The sequence below is a fragment of the Takifugu rubripes genome, chromosome 21 (assembly GCF_901000725.2).
Source record: "Takifugu rubripes chromosome 21, fTakRub1.2, whole genome shotgun sequence".
Taxonomy (NCBI): domain Eukaryota; kingdom Metazoa; phylum Chordata; class Actinopteri; order Tetraodontiformes; family Tetraodontidae; genus Takifugu; species Takifugu rubripes.
Genome location: NC_042305.1, coordinates 15,217,011 through 15,233,427, shown reverse-complemented (window position 1 = coordinate 15,233,427; position 16,417 = coordinate 15,217,011). Strand labels below are relative to the sequence as shown.

The 16,417-nt window shown below is 43.5% G+C and overlaps 1 protein-coding gene across 1 annotated transcript in view; it reads right to left on the bottom strand.

Moving 5' to 3' along the window:
- The window catches only part of notch1b (notch receptor 1b), a 31,553-nt gene extending 15,912 nt beyond the window's left edge, over window positions 1-15,641 (bottom strand). The window contains exons 1-9 of the mRNA XM_003975109.3: window positions 15,382-15,641; window positions 14,774-14,855; window positions 4,782-5,044; window positions 4,336-4,674; window positions 3,275-3,397; window positions 2,927-3,160; window positions 2,410-2,565; window positions 2,126-2,311; window positions 1,407-1,520 (exon numbers count right to left, since the gene is read on the bottom strand). Coding sequence (XP_003975158.2) covers window positions 1,407-1,520; window positions 2,126-2,311; window positions 2,410-2,565; window positions 2,927-3,160; window positions 3,275-3,397; window positions 4,336-4,674; window positions 4,782-5,044; window positions 14,774-14,855; window positions 15,382-15,439 — 1,555 coding nt within the window. The 5' untranslated portion in view covers window positions 15,440-15,641. The remainder of the gene's footprint in view (window positions 1-1,406; window positions 1,521-2,125; window positions 2,312-2,409; window positions 2,566-2,926; window positions 3,161-3,274; window positions 3,398-4,335; window positions 4,675-4,781; window positions 5,045-14,773; window positions 14,856-15,381) is intronic.
- Between the last annotated feature and the right edge of the window lie 776 nt (window positions 15,642-16,417).

Sequence of the window (16,417 nt, the reverse complement as noted above, 5' to 3'; positions counted from 1 at the left end):
TTTTATTCCTGTTTCCCCTCAGTCACGTACCAGTACAATGTCGTACTTGAAGGGGCAGTTTTGCCCCCCCATCTCAACATGTGAATGCACAGGTGGTTTGATCTTCAGCCATTGCAGGGGTGAAACCGCTGACTGTGTGCATGCAGTGTGTTCTTTTCAGAATAAAAAAATGTTCATGTGACATGCTGATCCATGGGGGGTCATGCTAGGAATAGACTTCAATCAGCCCTTTGACCTCTGCGGCACTAATAAAAATCATTCAATAATGCCCAATATGAGAGGACGGAACACAAGGACCTCAGGCGTGAAAACAATTTGTCTGTTAAAGCTTCTACACGGTTAGGCTACCCCTGACTGAGATGTAAAAACAGGTTCTCTAAAGGACTTTCTTTCCAAGATGCATGCATATGATCACAAACAAAAAAAATCTAACACAGACGCACGCTCACGCGCGCTCACACACACGCACACACATGGTCTTGAGCAGCCAAAGAGGGATTTATCCTGAGTGCTGGAATCAGAAATTTCAATGGCTCTCAGCAGGGTTTCCATGGCTATTCCATGTACAGAAATAATAAGAGGGGACCCTCGCCTCAGGCGCCGCACACAAGAGGGACAAATTTACATCTCAAGCAGGGTAGATAGACCCCTTCCCCTTCTTTTCCCCTCCTTTCCTTCTTTATCGTAACGGTCCATGTGGGCCCCCCTCTTCAACTGCGCTCCTGAAATAAGTTTCAATACCGCAGTCCTGCCACTTCCTGACATAACCCTCTCTCCCTGTCACACACAGGGCTTCCTTTAGTGTTACGATCTTGTGTTCACACTTGAGTAATTCGGGGGCCTCCCCGTTGAGGCATATCTCTTTCTAGCTTCTTCTTTCAAGTTTCCCTCCTTCCATTTTTCTCTGAAAAGGAAGAATTCTGCCTCTTTGGGTCTCCACTCACAATAGCCAAATAGCAAACAATTGCTTCTAAACCAAGGAGCCCACTTGAAAAATGCAAAAAATTCTTTGTTTTGTTTTTGCATTTTGTCTACTTGACTAATTAAAATTTGTTCCTCCTGTAGATTTTATGCAAACTCGTAGCTCTGCACGCTGCCAATTCTACGTCTTAAAAGCTTCACAGGTGCACAGAGAAAGTTGGTTTGAAAGTTTATTCTTCCTCAAGTCCTTTCCTTATGGATTTTCTTTCCTGGCTGCTTTTCAGCTGCTGTATTTGTTCTGGGCTACCCGGGCCAGTGTAAGCCTGCCTCAGGGCTGGGATTAGAGTCCATTCAGAAGGTGTTTGTGTGTATGTGGGTGTGTGTTTGATTAAAACAGAGAGTAAGCAGGGTACAGGGAGGGAAATCGACCTCTGTGCCCCCTGGCCTCCAACTCTCCCTCCTTCGCAGCAGTGCAGCAGCCTCACCTGTGGGGCATTGGCAGTGAAAGGCATTGATCTTGTCGATGCATGTGCCGCTGTTCAGGCAGGGGCTGTTGGCGCACTCGTTGGTATCGATCTCACAGAATTCCCCTGTGTAACCTGGCCAATTAGCATGGGAGGGTTAGAAAGAGACAGTGAGAAGCACTTTTTACCACCACTTTTAGATATTAATTATAAACAATGGCTACATAAGGACCACTAGGTCTCATCATTGCTCAGTTCCATTCATTAAGAAAAGTTTCATTGAGACATTCAGATTCTTTGGTCTTGTTGCACTAATCTAATATTAATATTAATTACGATTATGTGGTAATAATGAGAAAAGATTTTACCTAGTTCTTGTAAGTTAATAACAATTAACTACTCCACACCATAAACGAGACACAGGATGCCCTGCATTTGTATATATATATATATATATATGTATTACATATGTCTTATATTTTCAGACAAATGTTTTGAGCCATGTGGTCCCATTTTGCAGAAGTTCCAATATTCCGAATAGTTTCTTGTAGGACCATAGGAACAAAAAATAGCATCAAATGTAAAGAGACTTTATAGAGCCGTACCGACGATGCACACAGACCACATTCTGTACAGCATGATTTTAGAGGCAATGACAAATCTAATTATATTAAACCCGAGCATAAATGAGAGTCAAAGCTGTGGGTTGCAATTAGATGTCGGTATTAAATTTGTCTCACCTGCCATACAAATGCAGCGAAAGCCTCCTATTTTGTCCAGGCAGGTGGCCTCATTCATGCACGGGTTGGAAATACACTCGTTGATATCCAACTCACAACGCGGCCCCATGTAACCCCGCTGGCACTTACACTGGAACGAACCCTTGGTGTTTATGCACTTCCCAGCATGCTCACATGGGTTAGGGCCTGTTTAAAACATGCAACACCGAGATGTTACAAATGTTGCTGGGACAAAATTGCTTAACTGACAGAGATGTTTGCTGCTCAGATGCAACAGCATTTACCCAGTGAGCATTCATCAACGTCTTGGTTGCAGGAGGCACCAATGTATCCTGTCGGGCAGGTACAGATGTGATTTCCGCTCACCGGGCTGGTGTCACAGTTGGAGCCTTTTTGACAGGGATTGCTCATGCAGGCGTCATCCACGTGACACAGCAGTCCTGGCAAACAATAAGGAAGATGAAGATTCTTTCTAATGCTGGATGGAACTTTGTACAACTTCTTCTGACAGGAATCTTCACATGTCAGATTGCCTGTACACATGCCTGTTTACAAATGTTGAAAGCAACTACACTGCAGCAAGTATTGGAAAAAGTTTCACTAGGAGGAGGAATGCATCCGATAAAAATAAAAGAAGATTCTATTTATTAGCAGTTCAGCAGGCGGATTTAATGATTTGTAGCTTGAGTCAGCCTTCACCATTAACTAATACTTGGAGATGTGGAGTCACAGAAAAACATTAAGTGGTAAAAGTCTGTATTGTGACTCAGTCTCCTAATAAAGAAGAGAAAATAATAATACCTGTGCGGCCATGGGGGCATTCACAGTAAAAAGAAGCTACTCGGTCATGACAGGTGGATCCCTGGTAGCACGCAGCACTGGCACAATCATCAATGTTCTCACTGCAGTCATTCCCAGTCCAGCCATTCACGCACACACACTGGTAGCTTCCATAAGTGTTGTGACACGTGCCCCCGTTTTGGCAGGCATTGGGCATCAGCTGGCACTCATCAACATCCTCCGTGCAAAGCTGTCCTGTGGGAGAACCAAAAGTCAGCTTGGGTCAAAATTGAAAAGCTAAATCCTCAAACAGTAGGTTCAGGTTTTTGGCTTTTGATTTTTCTCATTTTAAGAAAGAAAATTACAAACCTGTGAATTCTGGGTTACACTGGCAGTTGTAGGTGTTGACTCCATCGACGCATGTTCCTCCATTTTGGCACTCGTGACCGGGACAGTCATCGATGTTGTTGTCACAGTTTTTGCCTGTAAAACCTGAAATAAATGGCCAGAAAAACAGTAAATGGTGGAACCCTGAAGAAGTACGGGCTTCACATGTTAAGCTGATGGTGTCAGCCAGGCTTAAACACAACATGCCCCCCACGTTTCCAAAGAAAGGGTGAAACCTTATTACAGTTAAATGTGGTCAACTGTCAAGTGAAGGCAAAAAAGACAGCTGTACCCACTTGAGGTTTGTGGTGCACTTGGCAAATAATAACACAAGAGGAACCTACTGAGTGACATATGTTCAAGAAGAGCCAAGACAGGAAAGGTAACATGAGCTTCTCATGCCACAACTCATTTTGGTCATATTTACGAAACATTTAAGAAGTTTAGGTAAAGCCTGAACATGCTCACTGGCTGCATCTTTACATAATTGCAGTGTTTTCCACCAATCCCTGCTGATTCAAACCCTCTGAAAAAAGAGAAGTTGTCTCATCCATTAATTTGAACTGGTTGATTGTAACTAGTGACAACCAAAAGCCATGCAATGGTAAGTGGAGTGCAGGGCAGTCCTACAGTACGTTCCTAGTAAGCTTTGTAATACTCTGCAACGTGAAAAGGATGTTGTTCTTTGGCCATTTCCTTTTGATAACTTCTAAGCCCTTCCTGCTCTGCCTTGTTCACACACTGTAGAAACACAGAAGCACACGTGCAGATGTGCACAGGACATACCTACACACAGTCCTGCTCTAGGTGACATCATTATTGAGACAGACAAAGGCCGATACTCATACTGTATAAAAACTCGGTATATATGAAATCAATGACAGACCAGAATCCAAAGGATCAAATACTTTGTTTACCTCATTAAGGCTAAAGATTTTATGGTGTTTCTAACTGGTTCTTGCTGAAACAGCTCTCTAAATTTGGATGTTCAAGCTGTACTTCAACCATATTATAGAAAGGTAAATAATATCTGAAGATTTTACCTGGCACACAGGAGCAGTCATAGCTGGTCTCTCCTTTCTGTATGCACGTGCCTCCGTTATGGCAGGGTGATGGACTGCAGGGCAGGTACCGACTATCGCAGTGCTTGCCCGTGTACTCTGCGGGGCACTTGCATCGGTAGCCACCCACATCATTTATGCACACACCGTCATTCTTGCACAGTGACGGGCTCACATCGCACTCGTTGACATCCTGTTTGCAGGTCTTTCCTGAGAAGAAGGGCGTGCAGGTACAGACATAGTGGGACTCGATGGCAGAGCAGTGGCCACCATTGGCACAAGGATTTGAGGCACAGGGATCAGCTTGCTGGCAAAGTTTTCCTGAGGATGTAAAGAAATTATAAAATAAATGACCAAGCAATTGTTCTGTTGGTCTGTGTGCTACTACCCCATTATGAGGTACTCATGGTAATGATGTTGTATGTTACCTGACCACCCAGGTGGGCAGCGGCACTTGTATGTCTGGAGGGTCTCCAGCTCACAGGTGCCTCCATTAAGACAAGGCGAGCTGATGCAGGCATTGATAATGGGTGTCTGGCAGTTGTGGTCAGTAAAGCCTAGTTTACAGGTGCAGTTGAAGTCCACTGTATTTCCATTGGTTACAGAGCGACAAGTGCCCCCATTCTTGCACGGCAAGGTTGTGCATGGGTCAGGAAACTGGCAGCTGCTTCCCAGATATCCATCTGTGCACCTAAAAAAAAGGAAAGTACTTAATCTGTAGTGGCTTTGCAGCTACTGGCACATTGGTAAAGACTATAGTAAGCATCCTATATGAAGTAATGAACTTTGGAAAAATTATTTGTGTGGTTGTTAAAAAAAAACTAATGCATCATTAGGAATAAATAACTAAAGCTCATGTCATAAATGCCAATTTTTAAGATATATTGGACTATTCATAAATGTCAGTCTTTATTCATTTAAAATTAGCATTACAAGGTTTTTCAAATAAACTCTGGCTGAAAAGTTCACGAGGTGAAATAACATTTTGGATGTTGGGTCATCCTTTTCTGGAAATCTAAAAGGTCAATCATCTATCCATTTTTCTTAAACAAATTAGTTCCATCTTGCTGTTTTACAACATGGCAACACAACCAAGGGAAACTATGCTTTAAAACAGGGCATTCATCACTCAAACAATGTGTGTGGGGCTGTAAAACCAAATGGTTTGAGAAACAGAGGATAAGCGCCTGTGATGTTTCTCACAGGTTGTGTCTGAATCGTAAATATCGGCTTAGTGGAGATTGAGACAGAGAGAGACAGAAAGGGGGCCTTTGCACATCATTTGGACACTTTTACAAGTACAATGAGAACAGATGATGGACACCGCATTCACACACTCACACACAGGTTTTACACAGACATATATAAAGGTTATAAAATGTATTTAACATGATTATGAATTTTATAAAAGTGAATTAAACTGTTGACTTGGTATTACACCTCAGGCCTGCTACATTATGGCCTCTTTTCAACAACTTTAGTGGTTCAGTGGTGTTTTTCTACAACGGTGGGTGGCCATGGAGGATGGGTGAGTACAGAAACACTGTATATATAGTGCAAGAACCAAGAAAAGAAGAGAAGTATTTAAAATTCTTGTTCCTAATCCAGCCTTTCCAAAGGCCGACATACAAAAGAGCAGCCATGGTGGAATCACTCAGTGGCTCTCTGGGCTGAGAAGCACTGGCTCTGACCCTTTTGTCATCTCTCACTCAACAACACTCATCCTGACAACAAGGCGGCATCTATGCCACCGCTTTTCAGCTCCAAGCGGACGTTGCAGCAACTTCAAAGTACCGTCTACATCTCAGCATTCATTATTATTCACTCTTCAGGTGGGATTTTCTCCACCACCACACCAGAAATGCAAAGAAAGCCAGAATTTTTATAAAACAGGTTATCAAACAGGTGAAAATGTGGAAGTTCAGATGAAATGATGTAGATGTTATCACATTTCTCTTGTCTCAAGCTGACACAAGCTGATGTGTTTGCCAGTTCCTTTTTCTGTGACTTAATAGGTCAAATGTAAGATGGTCTGATGCTACAAATACCAGAAAAAATGTGATTTAAACATTGATAACCAAATACCATTCATAAAAAGAATATGTTTAAAACAGTAATGAAGTAATGTATAAATAATGACATGAATGAATAATGACAGTAATGAAGCAGGCTTCCCACGATATTAAAACCACTTTCAAATACCTGAACAGAGCCAGCGAGTCCGTAAGCCCTGAGGGCCTGACATGACCATACCGCCTAACATTCCCAGGGGGTCCTGTGTGTATATGCATGTGCATAAATGGGGACCGTGCAGTGGTCTATGTGTGGGGACAGGCATGTGTTTAAACAGGGTCTCCCTCTCAGGGGATTAGGAAGCCTTAGGACCGTGGTAAGCAAAAGAAAACATCACATGCTAGGTTACCCGCTGCATAAACAGTAGCAGTGAGTGGTGGTATATCACCACTACCACCACACAGACAACAGAGACTGAGGCCTGAGTGTCATTTAGCCTGGGACCACTGTGACATTAAGGTTAAACAAGCAGCACTGTCTCAGTTTTATTTGTCATATCATGTGGGCCTGTGATTTCTGAAGGGAAAATACTCTACGCTCAGCAGGGCTTTACATTTGTCAGTCACTGTCAAAAACAATGGGAAATGAGGAAGTTGCGAAACGATGAAAATATTAAAGATCCAGGTTGTTATTAAAAAAAATTGCAGATGGCAGTAAAGGCTGATGTGTGCAAAAAAGTTCTTTCCAAGATTATAAGATGTGATATAAACCAGATCCACAATTAACAGACATGAGCAGTCCACATTAAAAGACTTTCTTTATCATGTGGTGTTGCACGCCACGAACAGTAAATCCCTTAACTGGTTATGTTCCACACAGCAATGACATGGATTCTAAATTTGTAAAACAGCATGTGCATGTTAACCATCCCAGCTGATTTTTAATGACTGGTTACAGAAACCTCTCTAAATGGAAAACATGACAAAATTCTAACTCCTTATATTTCACTTGGCCAGAAAGGATAAAATGGAATAACAGAAATTGCATTTTCCCTAATAAAATGATTAGAGCATTCAATTTGTTGTAAAATCCTCCCTATAATTTCAGAGAATCTTCAACCAGCACAGTGTGTACATGTGCATTATGCAGGGAGCGTTGAATCAAAGGAGATGAGCAGCAGATCTGGCTGCTAGAAGGCCAATCGGCCCAGTTTAAGTCCCAGCAGTGGCGGGCGCTGAGGTCGTGAGGCGCCACACGAGCTTGCTGGAAAAAGGCCGCAGGGAGCAGGTGCGCATGTTAATGAGGAGACGGCAGCTGCTGCCCCGGCCATTCACCCTCCCCTCCGACATCCCTTATCCCACCATTCTGCCTCCTTCCATCCCACCACTCTGTCTCCTTCCTCTCCATACTATCCTTCAGCCTATACAGGACAATCACATGGACTGCAAGCAAAATAATTAATATAATCATATGATTAGATTAATTAATATCTAAAAACAAAGGAGTTTGCATGCATTCTTTAAAAAAAGGAGCTTTAACAAAAAACCTGTGGAATCAATGTTACTTTAGCGGAAATCTTGATTTGGATGTTTTTACAGCGTTGGTATCTGGACAAGTTGAGGGGGGAAAACAGGAGTGAGTGCAAAGGAAGAGTGGGCCCATTGTTTTTCTTTCCCATTCAGATTTGACCACAGACTGGGGAATATTCTACTGCAGCACCTCTTCCCTCTTAAATCACGCAAAAAACTTTATCTGATTCTTCTTTCATCATATACGGCTCAGAATTCCCCATTTTTAACCATATTTTTGGCCTCAACTCCCGCGTGCAAAGCCACATGGGTACTGGCACCTTCTAATCCCATGAACCCCCTCACCCCTTTCTCTTTTACAAACGCTTAAGAATGAGAAGAGTTTGGATTTATAAGACTCGATTCTCTGTTGCTCCTTTCTCCAACATGTTTCTTTAAAGTTACTCCAAACGTATGAAACCATGCATAAAGCCCAGCTTAAAATCTGCAGCAACAAAGACGTCTGACAGGATGGAAACTGGAAACCCTATGGTTGAGTTTCCGATGGGGAGAATGTTGGGGGGTGGGGGATTGCCAGTTCAAAAGGCATTCTGATGTTTACTAGAAAGACTCACTCGCTGGCAGCCTCACTTCATGGTTCATGAAAAAGGAAGGTGGGGGCACCTTTCTTCACAAAACAGTCCAGTGTCTCATACCAGGACCTTAAAGACAAACAGACAGACCCCCCGTGCACTCACCTAGGTGTGTGTGGACACGCTATTCAAACACAGTCTGGCAGAGGTGCTGGCAGTAAGTCAACTGTAGCACACGCCAGTCAAAGAATGGTAACAGTTTGCTCTTTACCCTTGCAGGAGCCTGTCAAATACGAGCTCAGCACAAAACAGCCTTTAAGGGCATCGAGCTTAACTGCCTGAATGAGAACACAAACGTATTCGAAAGGGTCCGTTAGACAAAAGAGATTCAACGAGTCTTTTATGGAGTCTTGACTGTGTTCAAAACAAACAGGGCAAAGCAGCTGCTCCAACAAGTGAAATCTGCCATCTTGGCCAGCGGGATAATCTCGACAGCAGCAGGTAAACCGGGCTGCTGCAAAGGTAAATAAAGAAGACATGAAAAGAAGAGCACAAATCAGAAGCAGAGCAAATATCAGGTGTTCCAGAGGTATTGGATAGAAGAGAGTGGAGGAAAGCAGTGAATTTATCCTCTGTGGACCACACTGTTGGTATCTTTGCTGACATCCTTGCCCCCGTGGTCCCTGTGCTCCACAGCTCATACTTCAGGATCCCTGCTTCTTTGTTGCTGCTATAGTAGTCCATGGCAACAGGCTCACAACACTGATGGGATGCATGGCAGGGTCGGGGCGGCGGCTCGGGCTTGCAGCAGATGTTGTGGTGACATCTGACCCATGGCCAGGCGTCACTTTAAAGGGGTTTTCCTGAGCGTCGGGCCAATCTGCCATCTGCTATCACTCTGAGGTCACCCACAAATGGGGACAGATGAGGCTTTGAACGTAATAAGCAGGCTACACATGTGCACTGTAAACATATATAAACCTAGAAAGAGTATGTGGCAGCTGTATGTGACTAAATGAGCATCAGTTTTAAGAAGCTTAGTGAATTAGGCTGTGCTTTTATTCAATTATTAGGCCACGTAAAGCTCCGTGAGAGACAGAATTGGTGTCTGGTTCCACCTCTGCATCTGACAGGATCACTAAGACCATATTAAGGTGATTCTTTGTGTTGTTTTGTATGATTGCTCCCACCAAATCAGGGATAACATGGAGATTGTTATATATGATGCCATATGCCAACGGCAACAATCACAAGCAAAGTAAAGCCTAAAACGATAGTAGTTCAACTAATCCATTTACTGCTTTCTCACTGTAAGGTTTCTGTTTTTTATTGCAAGTTTTTGAAAATATTGATCAGTGAGTAGAGCTCTAGGTACTTCAGCAGTCCCTCATGGATTTTTCCCAGAAAGCCGTTTTGGTAAAGGCTCTTCTCTTGCCTCCTCCTCTCAGACTTGGTCTCAGCAATGTTGCCAAGCACCAGCTCTCACGACCAAAAACAAGTAAATAACTTGCAGTAAACTAGGGTTTTACTTTAAGGCTCTCTTGCTCCCTTTAAACTTTCAGCCAGGGGTCAAACGGTGTTAGTGGAACTTGTTTCTGCCTCCATCAACCCCTTCTCCTCATCCCTACTGTCCCCCCACCACCCGCTCTCATTTCCTGTCTCATCCTTGGTCCTCTGCCTGCATTAATTCCCTGTTAGTTTTTTCTGGACTGTTTTAAAAGTGCTGCCCAAGGGGTCTTCTCCTTTCTCCCACCCTCTGGTTTTCCCCCTGGCGTATTCCCAGTAACATACAGTGGTTCACCGCAGAGGTGCGGCCACCAGTCGAGAGACACCATTGGGACACTTGCACAGAACAAATTGAGCCCATTGAAATAAAAATAACTCATCTAAAACTGAACCTGCCACAAAAAGGGTTGTTTGTTGTGGAACTGCAACCAGTGTTACCACAAAAGCGCCACTGGTAACACAAATTACAGGGGAAGTTCTGCCCCTCCTTCCCTCTCCTTACATGCATCCTTTTTTCCTTCCTCTCTAATCGCGCAGGAGAACTGACCTGGCCAGCCCACATCATCTGGGAGACTTCATTAGAGAACCTGTTTATTTGGGAGCATTATTATTATGGACACACCCCATGGGAAAGAGGAATAAACCACTCCCTCAGGGATAAACCACTCTGCGCATGTGTGTGTGTGTGTGTGTGTGTGTGTGTGTGTGTGTACATGGTCTGAGAGTCATAACAGCTCTAATGACTTCTGCTCCTGCCAGGTTTACAAGGCTGGGAACCACTTAAAGGTTTCAAAGACTGTCTGAAGGTGTAGCTGACGGCGTAACTGGACACGACGTTATCGTACACGATGACTTAAAGTTACTTAGCCAAGATGTCGAATCGGTGCATCATACAAGGGCAGGGCTGTTCTAAAGAAATCAATTCTAGCATTCAACCGCAAAGTTATTTTGTCCGTCAACCTGCCTGGGAGTCAGTTTGTGGTTGTAAAGATGTTAGAGATAACAACACTATCATTGATAACACAATATTAGACAGCTGGGAGCATCAAAGGAAAAGTTTTCTTTTGATACTTGCAGGCAACCCTGGCTCAAATACTGTATCTCTTATAAGCCTTTAGTAAACCTAAATGCTTTATATATACTGTGGCTGTTATCAGTCGTAGCATCAGGTTTGCAGCGTAACTGAAATTGTCGCTACGCTTGCCGAGACAGTTTTCCTCCAAATGCTCTGTCTGAGAGCCCAGCAGACAGCGAGCGCGGCTGAGAGCTGAGAGCCCACCTGGCAGATAAAGTGGAACTGTTCCTGTTTGGAGCTGAATGCAATCATGGAGCATTATGCAGGACGCCGCTCTGTGAATGACTCATGACCTTCTTAGTTGTTGAGTTATTATAACACACAGACAGACAGGTGGTCTGGAGAAAAAGAAAGAAGGAAGTTTGGAATTTGTCCTTTGTCTCGCACACAAATGCACTCACGCACGTGCCGTCATTCATTCTCGGCATGCAATCAATGTTTGAGTTTTCCTTAGCTGTGAGGTTGTCTGCCACAGAGTACTGTATTTTATTCTGGGGCTCTAACCTGCCAGACTTTTGCTGAAGGGAACTCAACACTGCAGTTAGCGGCTTCATAAAAGACTCGCGCTCTGCGTTACTCATTGTGCAACGATGATATGATCAGATACAGCACCTTTTCTTCCCCCAGGACCCTCTGAGGCCGTTTCCTGACTCTGAATGGAAGGTTGTAGGGGGAGTGCTGTGGAGTCGGGGAGGGGGTGGGGGTGGTGAGACGGACTAGTCTGACCAGAGCAAACAAAGGTGCCATTAAGGAATCTGCCCAACCTGAGAGACAAGGGCTCACTTTCATTGAAGTGGATGTATACTGTAGCAGTTGCCGCACATGCCAAGAGGGAATAAAGGACTTTTTTGTTGAGCTGGAAAAATCTAAAATGCTTCAATATTATCCAAAAACTTGAATAAAGCCATGCACTATACAATGGTTCATGCAAACACAGATCAAAAATCTCTGAACATTTTCTCTATCAGCAGTATGTGCACATCTTTCATGGCTGGCCTTATCGGTCCAAACTATGGGCCCAAATTCTAAATCCTCCTCATCATGTGACTCCTCGCAGTCAACAGGTTGCCAGAGAGAAGTTGTATATTTTCATCACACTCACTAACTGATGATAATGGTATGCAATATCTCTGTAGAATCCTTCCTCACCCTTGGAGCCAGTCTCTACAACACCCCCCCCCCCCCCAACTCCCCAAATCATCTATCTGGACAGGGTGAAGAAATGCTTTGATTCTGGTTATTGTGCCACTGGAATTTGAGAGTTATTTTGCCTGGTCTGGATCGCTCCCTCCCGCTGCCAACTGCAGTAGACAGAGAGGCCTCCTCAAAGCTCTTTGGAGATAAACCTGGGTCAGGATCTCAGAGGGCCAGGAAGGCCAGATATGATGAGGAGATGGTATTTATGGTATGGTATGTCAAGTAGGAATCTCTATAAAAAACTGAAACATCCCAGGCCACATACTTGGCTTCTAACAAAACCTTTGAGTTCATAATTGGCAGCATTTTTTAAGCTGTTTTTTATGAGCTTAAAAATCAATAATGTATTTGATACTGAGGGACCTTTAACACCTTCCTTTGAAGAATTACTACAACAAGAATGGCTTACTGCTATACTTAAAGCAGGATCCACTTGGTTACAATTATTTCTTCAAATTTCAGTGATCGATGGCATCAGCGAAAAAGGCCAACAGACATTTAGCCAAGAACCTAAAAGGTCTGGCTAGCAGAGGCTGAGATGGTACTTCAAGTTTGTAGTGCTTTGATGAAAGAAATCCTTCTACAGTATGTGCAAATCACATCATTCCAATTAGTCTCTCCCACTTTTCTAGTACTCAACCATCAAGTGGGTTGAATTTTTTTCCACATCAGTCTGCTTGTCTCCACTCCCTTCCCTCACAGTAAAAGCTACAAAATTAGCACACGTATTAACTGAGTTTAAAAAGCAGTCACTGCCCATTAAAGCGATCATTTCCACAGTTTACATATTTCCATGTCATCTCTTTCGGAGAGTTTTACCAACTTTTCCTGTCATTATTTTGTCTCTAGTAACAGGAAAACAACAAAAATCGCCTTGTTTTGTTTAGCTTAGCTCAAATGTTGATACTTGTGAAATAGAGCCAAGCGTAAATCAGAAACTTATTTGAATCTCTCAACATCCAATCATTTTATATTCAGATTAACATGTTTCTTTGAAAACAAATGTGTTCCAGAAGTTGACCAACGTCTGCAGCATAGATTGTTTACGGAATCCATATTTGGTTTATTTTGAATGGCAATGTTCTAATCATGGTCCACCAGCAAAAAGTATTTTTTACAATCACAGGGAAAAGAAAAACGCTTTCCAGAAATTTACATATGAAACCACACTGCAATTTGCGGTCAAGTACCAGGATTTGATTAGATAGTGAGATAATGCACTAATCTGAGCATAAAAATGCTAATGTGGTGAATACACAAGCCACAACATGTGCACAAGCCTTTAGAGTTGTACATTTTAAAAGTTTATTATGTTAGATAACATGCTGGTTCTTCCCATTTACCAGCATTTAAGCTAAGTTAAAATGATGATTCATATCGTATCTTTAGAGAAGAAAAAACTTGCTTTACGCATATTTTTCTGACAAGTTACGAGTTATCAGAGACCTCTGAAAATATTAAAAGTAAAAACTACATAGACCCCCAAACAGGGGTGTGACTTTACCATTGACTTGTATTCATTTTCACAGCCCAACCCAAACCCTTAACCTTGACCATAACTACAGCTAATTTATGCATTAACCCCAAACTTAACCCATCCTTCGGTCCTTACCCTTACAATTAAGGCTTTACCATCAAATGTACCCACAACGTTGTGGTCAGATCCCAGAGCAAGTCGATCCCCAACCTATTGAACCCCACACACACACACACACACACACACACACACACACACACACACACACACAAATGCGGAGCTACTAACTGAGCCTGGAGTGCCCGCTCAAACTTTTTTCAAACTGTGAGAATGTCCATCTCCATGTTTAATTGGAGAAGTCTGGGGAGGAGGACAGTGTTACAACACAATGATGCTTTGTGGCCCAGTGAGTAGGTGGAGAAGGTGGGGCGAAGGGTTTGAGCGTCTGATTGAGCAACAGAACCAGACCAAATTAAGACGTGCTGGTGGTGGTGGTGGTGTGTGTGTGGGGCGAGGGGGGGCATCATGCAACACTAAAAGCTGCGGCCACATCATTTGCTCACCACTGCCAGCAAATCAAACGCTGAGGCTTATTGGCTTATGCGAGGACCAAAAACACACAAACGCACGGACTTGTCTCCATTTTTAGCAGGTTAGAAACATGTAGCCTACGCCATCTGTCCGGGAGAATGAGGCAGAGAACTGAAGGCCATTGAGGAGGGGACAAAATCCCAGGAGAGGGGAGGGGGGGCTGTAAGAGGACAGGGTCTGGGGATCTCTCTGGGAAGCCTCACCCAGATTAGTCACACTGAATTAATCGCAGCGGAGAACAATGGTCGCGGAGCATCTAGCAACCCCAGCTGTCGCTCCCTGAAAGAAAAGATTTAGGGCCGCCAGAGTTTGGCTGCCGAGTGTGGTGGCACTCACACGCCGTCTCACAGTGAGCCGTCCTCAGTGTCCACTCAGCCAGTGCATCGAAATCTGGGAAGTTTCTAAAACTTTGCAGTCTTACTCCAAAAAAACGTGTCTATAGCCAGAGGTGAACGCTTACCTGCACTGTCCGTTTCCATCCAGAGTTGCTTCACACTTCCCCTGGTTCAAACAAGGCTCCGAAGGCATGGAGCATCTTAGACCTGCAGATTGTAAAGTTTTAATATTTTTACGTTTTGGTAATCCTAAAACCCCAACAAATCTCTTTCAACACTTTCCCCAGAAGGGTTAGAAAATACCCAAAGGAAATGTTCTGTAAATCTGAGCCTGAGGGGCTATCCTTGCCCATTTCTTTATCTTGGGCATGCTCTTGACACTAGTTTGGCAGATCCACAAAGAATGTGACACTTTTGGAGTAACGCGGCTTTGCCATGACATAAAAACACGCTTTTGCGCCCAGACTGCGGAGGCATGCGTTTACATGCAGGTGAGGAAAGGGGATGAATGTGTGTCGGCAAAAGTGTGCAAAAGCGCCGCAAAATAACAGAATCGATGTCTCAATCCAACAAAAGTTGAAGTAAAACGAATCTCTGCCTTCAGAAAATTGGAGGAAACTGCCGCGCTTCAGTTTTAGAGAGTCTTGCTAAGTAGGTGAACGCAACAGGTTCAATTCAAACTTTAACTCCATGGATGAGGTTAAAAAATAAAGCCCTTAATCACGACACTCACCTTTTGCACGCGCTATCAGCCACAACAAGAAAGTTAGTTTAACAAAAAATATATACATTCCTCCTGGTGATACAAATCCACGTGGGTTTTTTCATAGATCCGATAAAGTGTCGCCCGGTGCGTCCGATGAAAACAAAAGAGAAAGTTGTCTCGGTTCGTCTTCGTCCAGTAGGTCCGGTCAGAGAAATTGTGTGATCTCCGAGCATGAGCTGTTGTCACTTCAGACCCCGGGCTGGGAATGACACACACACACACACACGCACACACACACACACACACACACACGCACACAAACTCTCTCTCTCTCTCGCTCTTTCTCTCACGCGCGTACGCACGCACGCTTCTCCATCCGCTGCTGCCCTCCGAGGGGCGGTTTTTACGCGCACGCACGCACAACTAAATAAAATTGGTTGAATGTGAGGTTTTCTGCAGCAATTAGACGGTCCCACCGCTGCATTTGCTACTGTCCAGCTTTTGCTCCAAACACCTAAAAGGTTGTTTCACATCTGTCCCTAACTTTAATTTAACATTATAGTCAGGCGTTCTGGGGATTTGTGTGTAGGGGCGGCCTTTTAGCTCACTTTGGGGCCATTTTAGGTAACGTTTACAACTTTTACCGATCAATTAATAAGCTACTGGTATTATAGCTGTTGTTGTTTCTATATTTTGTTGCCTCTGCAAATAAATGGGCCAATAAAAGGCAACATCAATCCAACTAGATCGATCATAACCTTAATAATGCCCTAATACATCAATACAGCATTTAAATTATAAGACTTTACCATTAATGTGTATTCAATATTTCCATATTATGAATTCCAACAGGGTCTTCATGATTATCATGGGTTAACAATGTTTTCCAAACTCCCAGAGACGATTTAAGTGAAAGGGTCCAATTTTCTGAAAACAGTGGATTTGAGAAACCAATCCAACGCCGCTTGATATTATCGTCTTAAATTTTAGCCTGCGTGGACCAAACACGATCCTATCAGGGCAGCACCAACTGACAAAGCCTGGGAACCGACCTGTTTAGCGC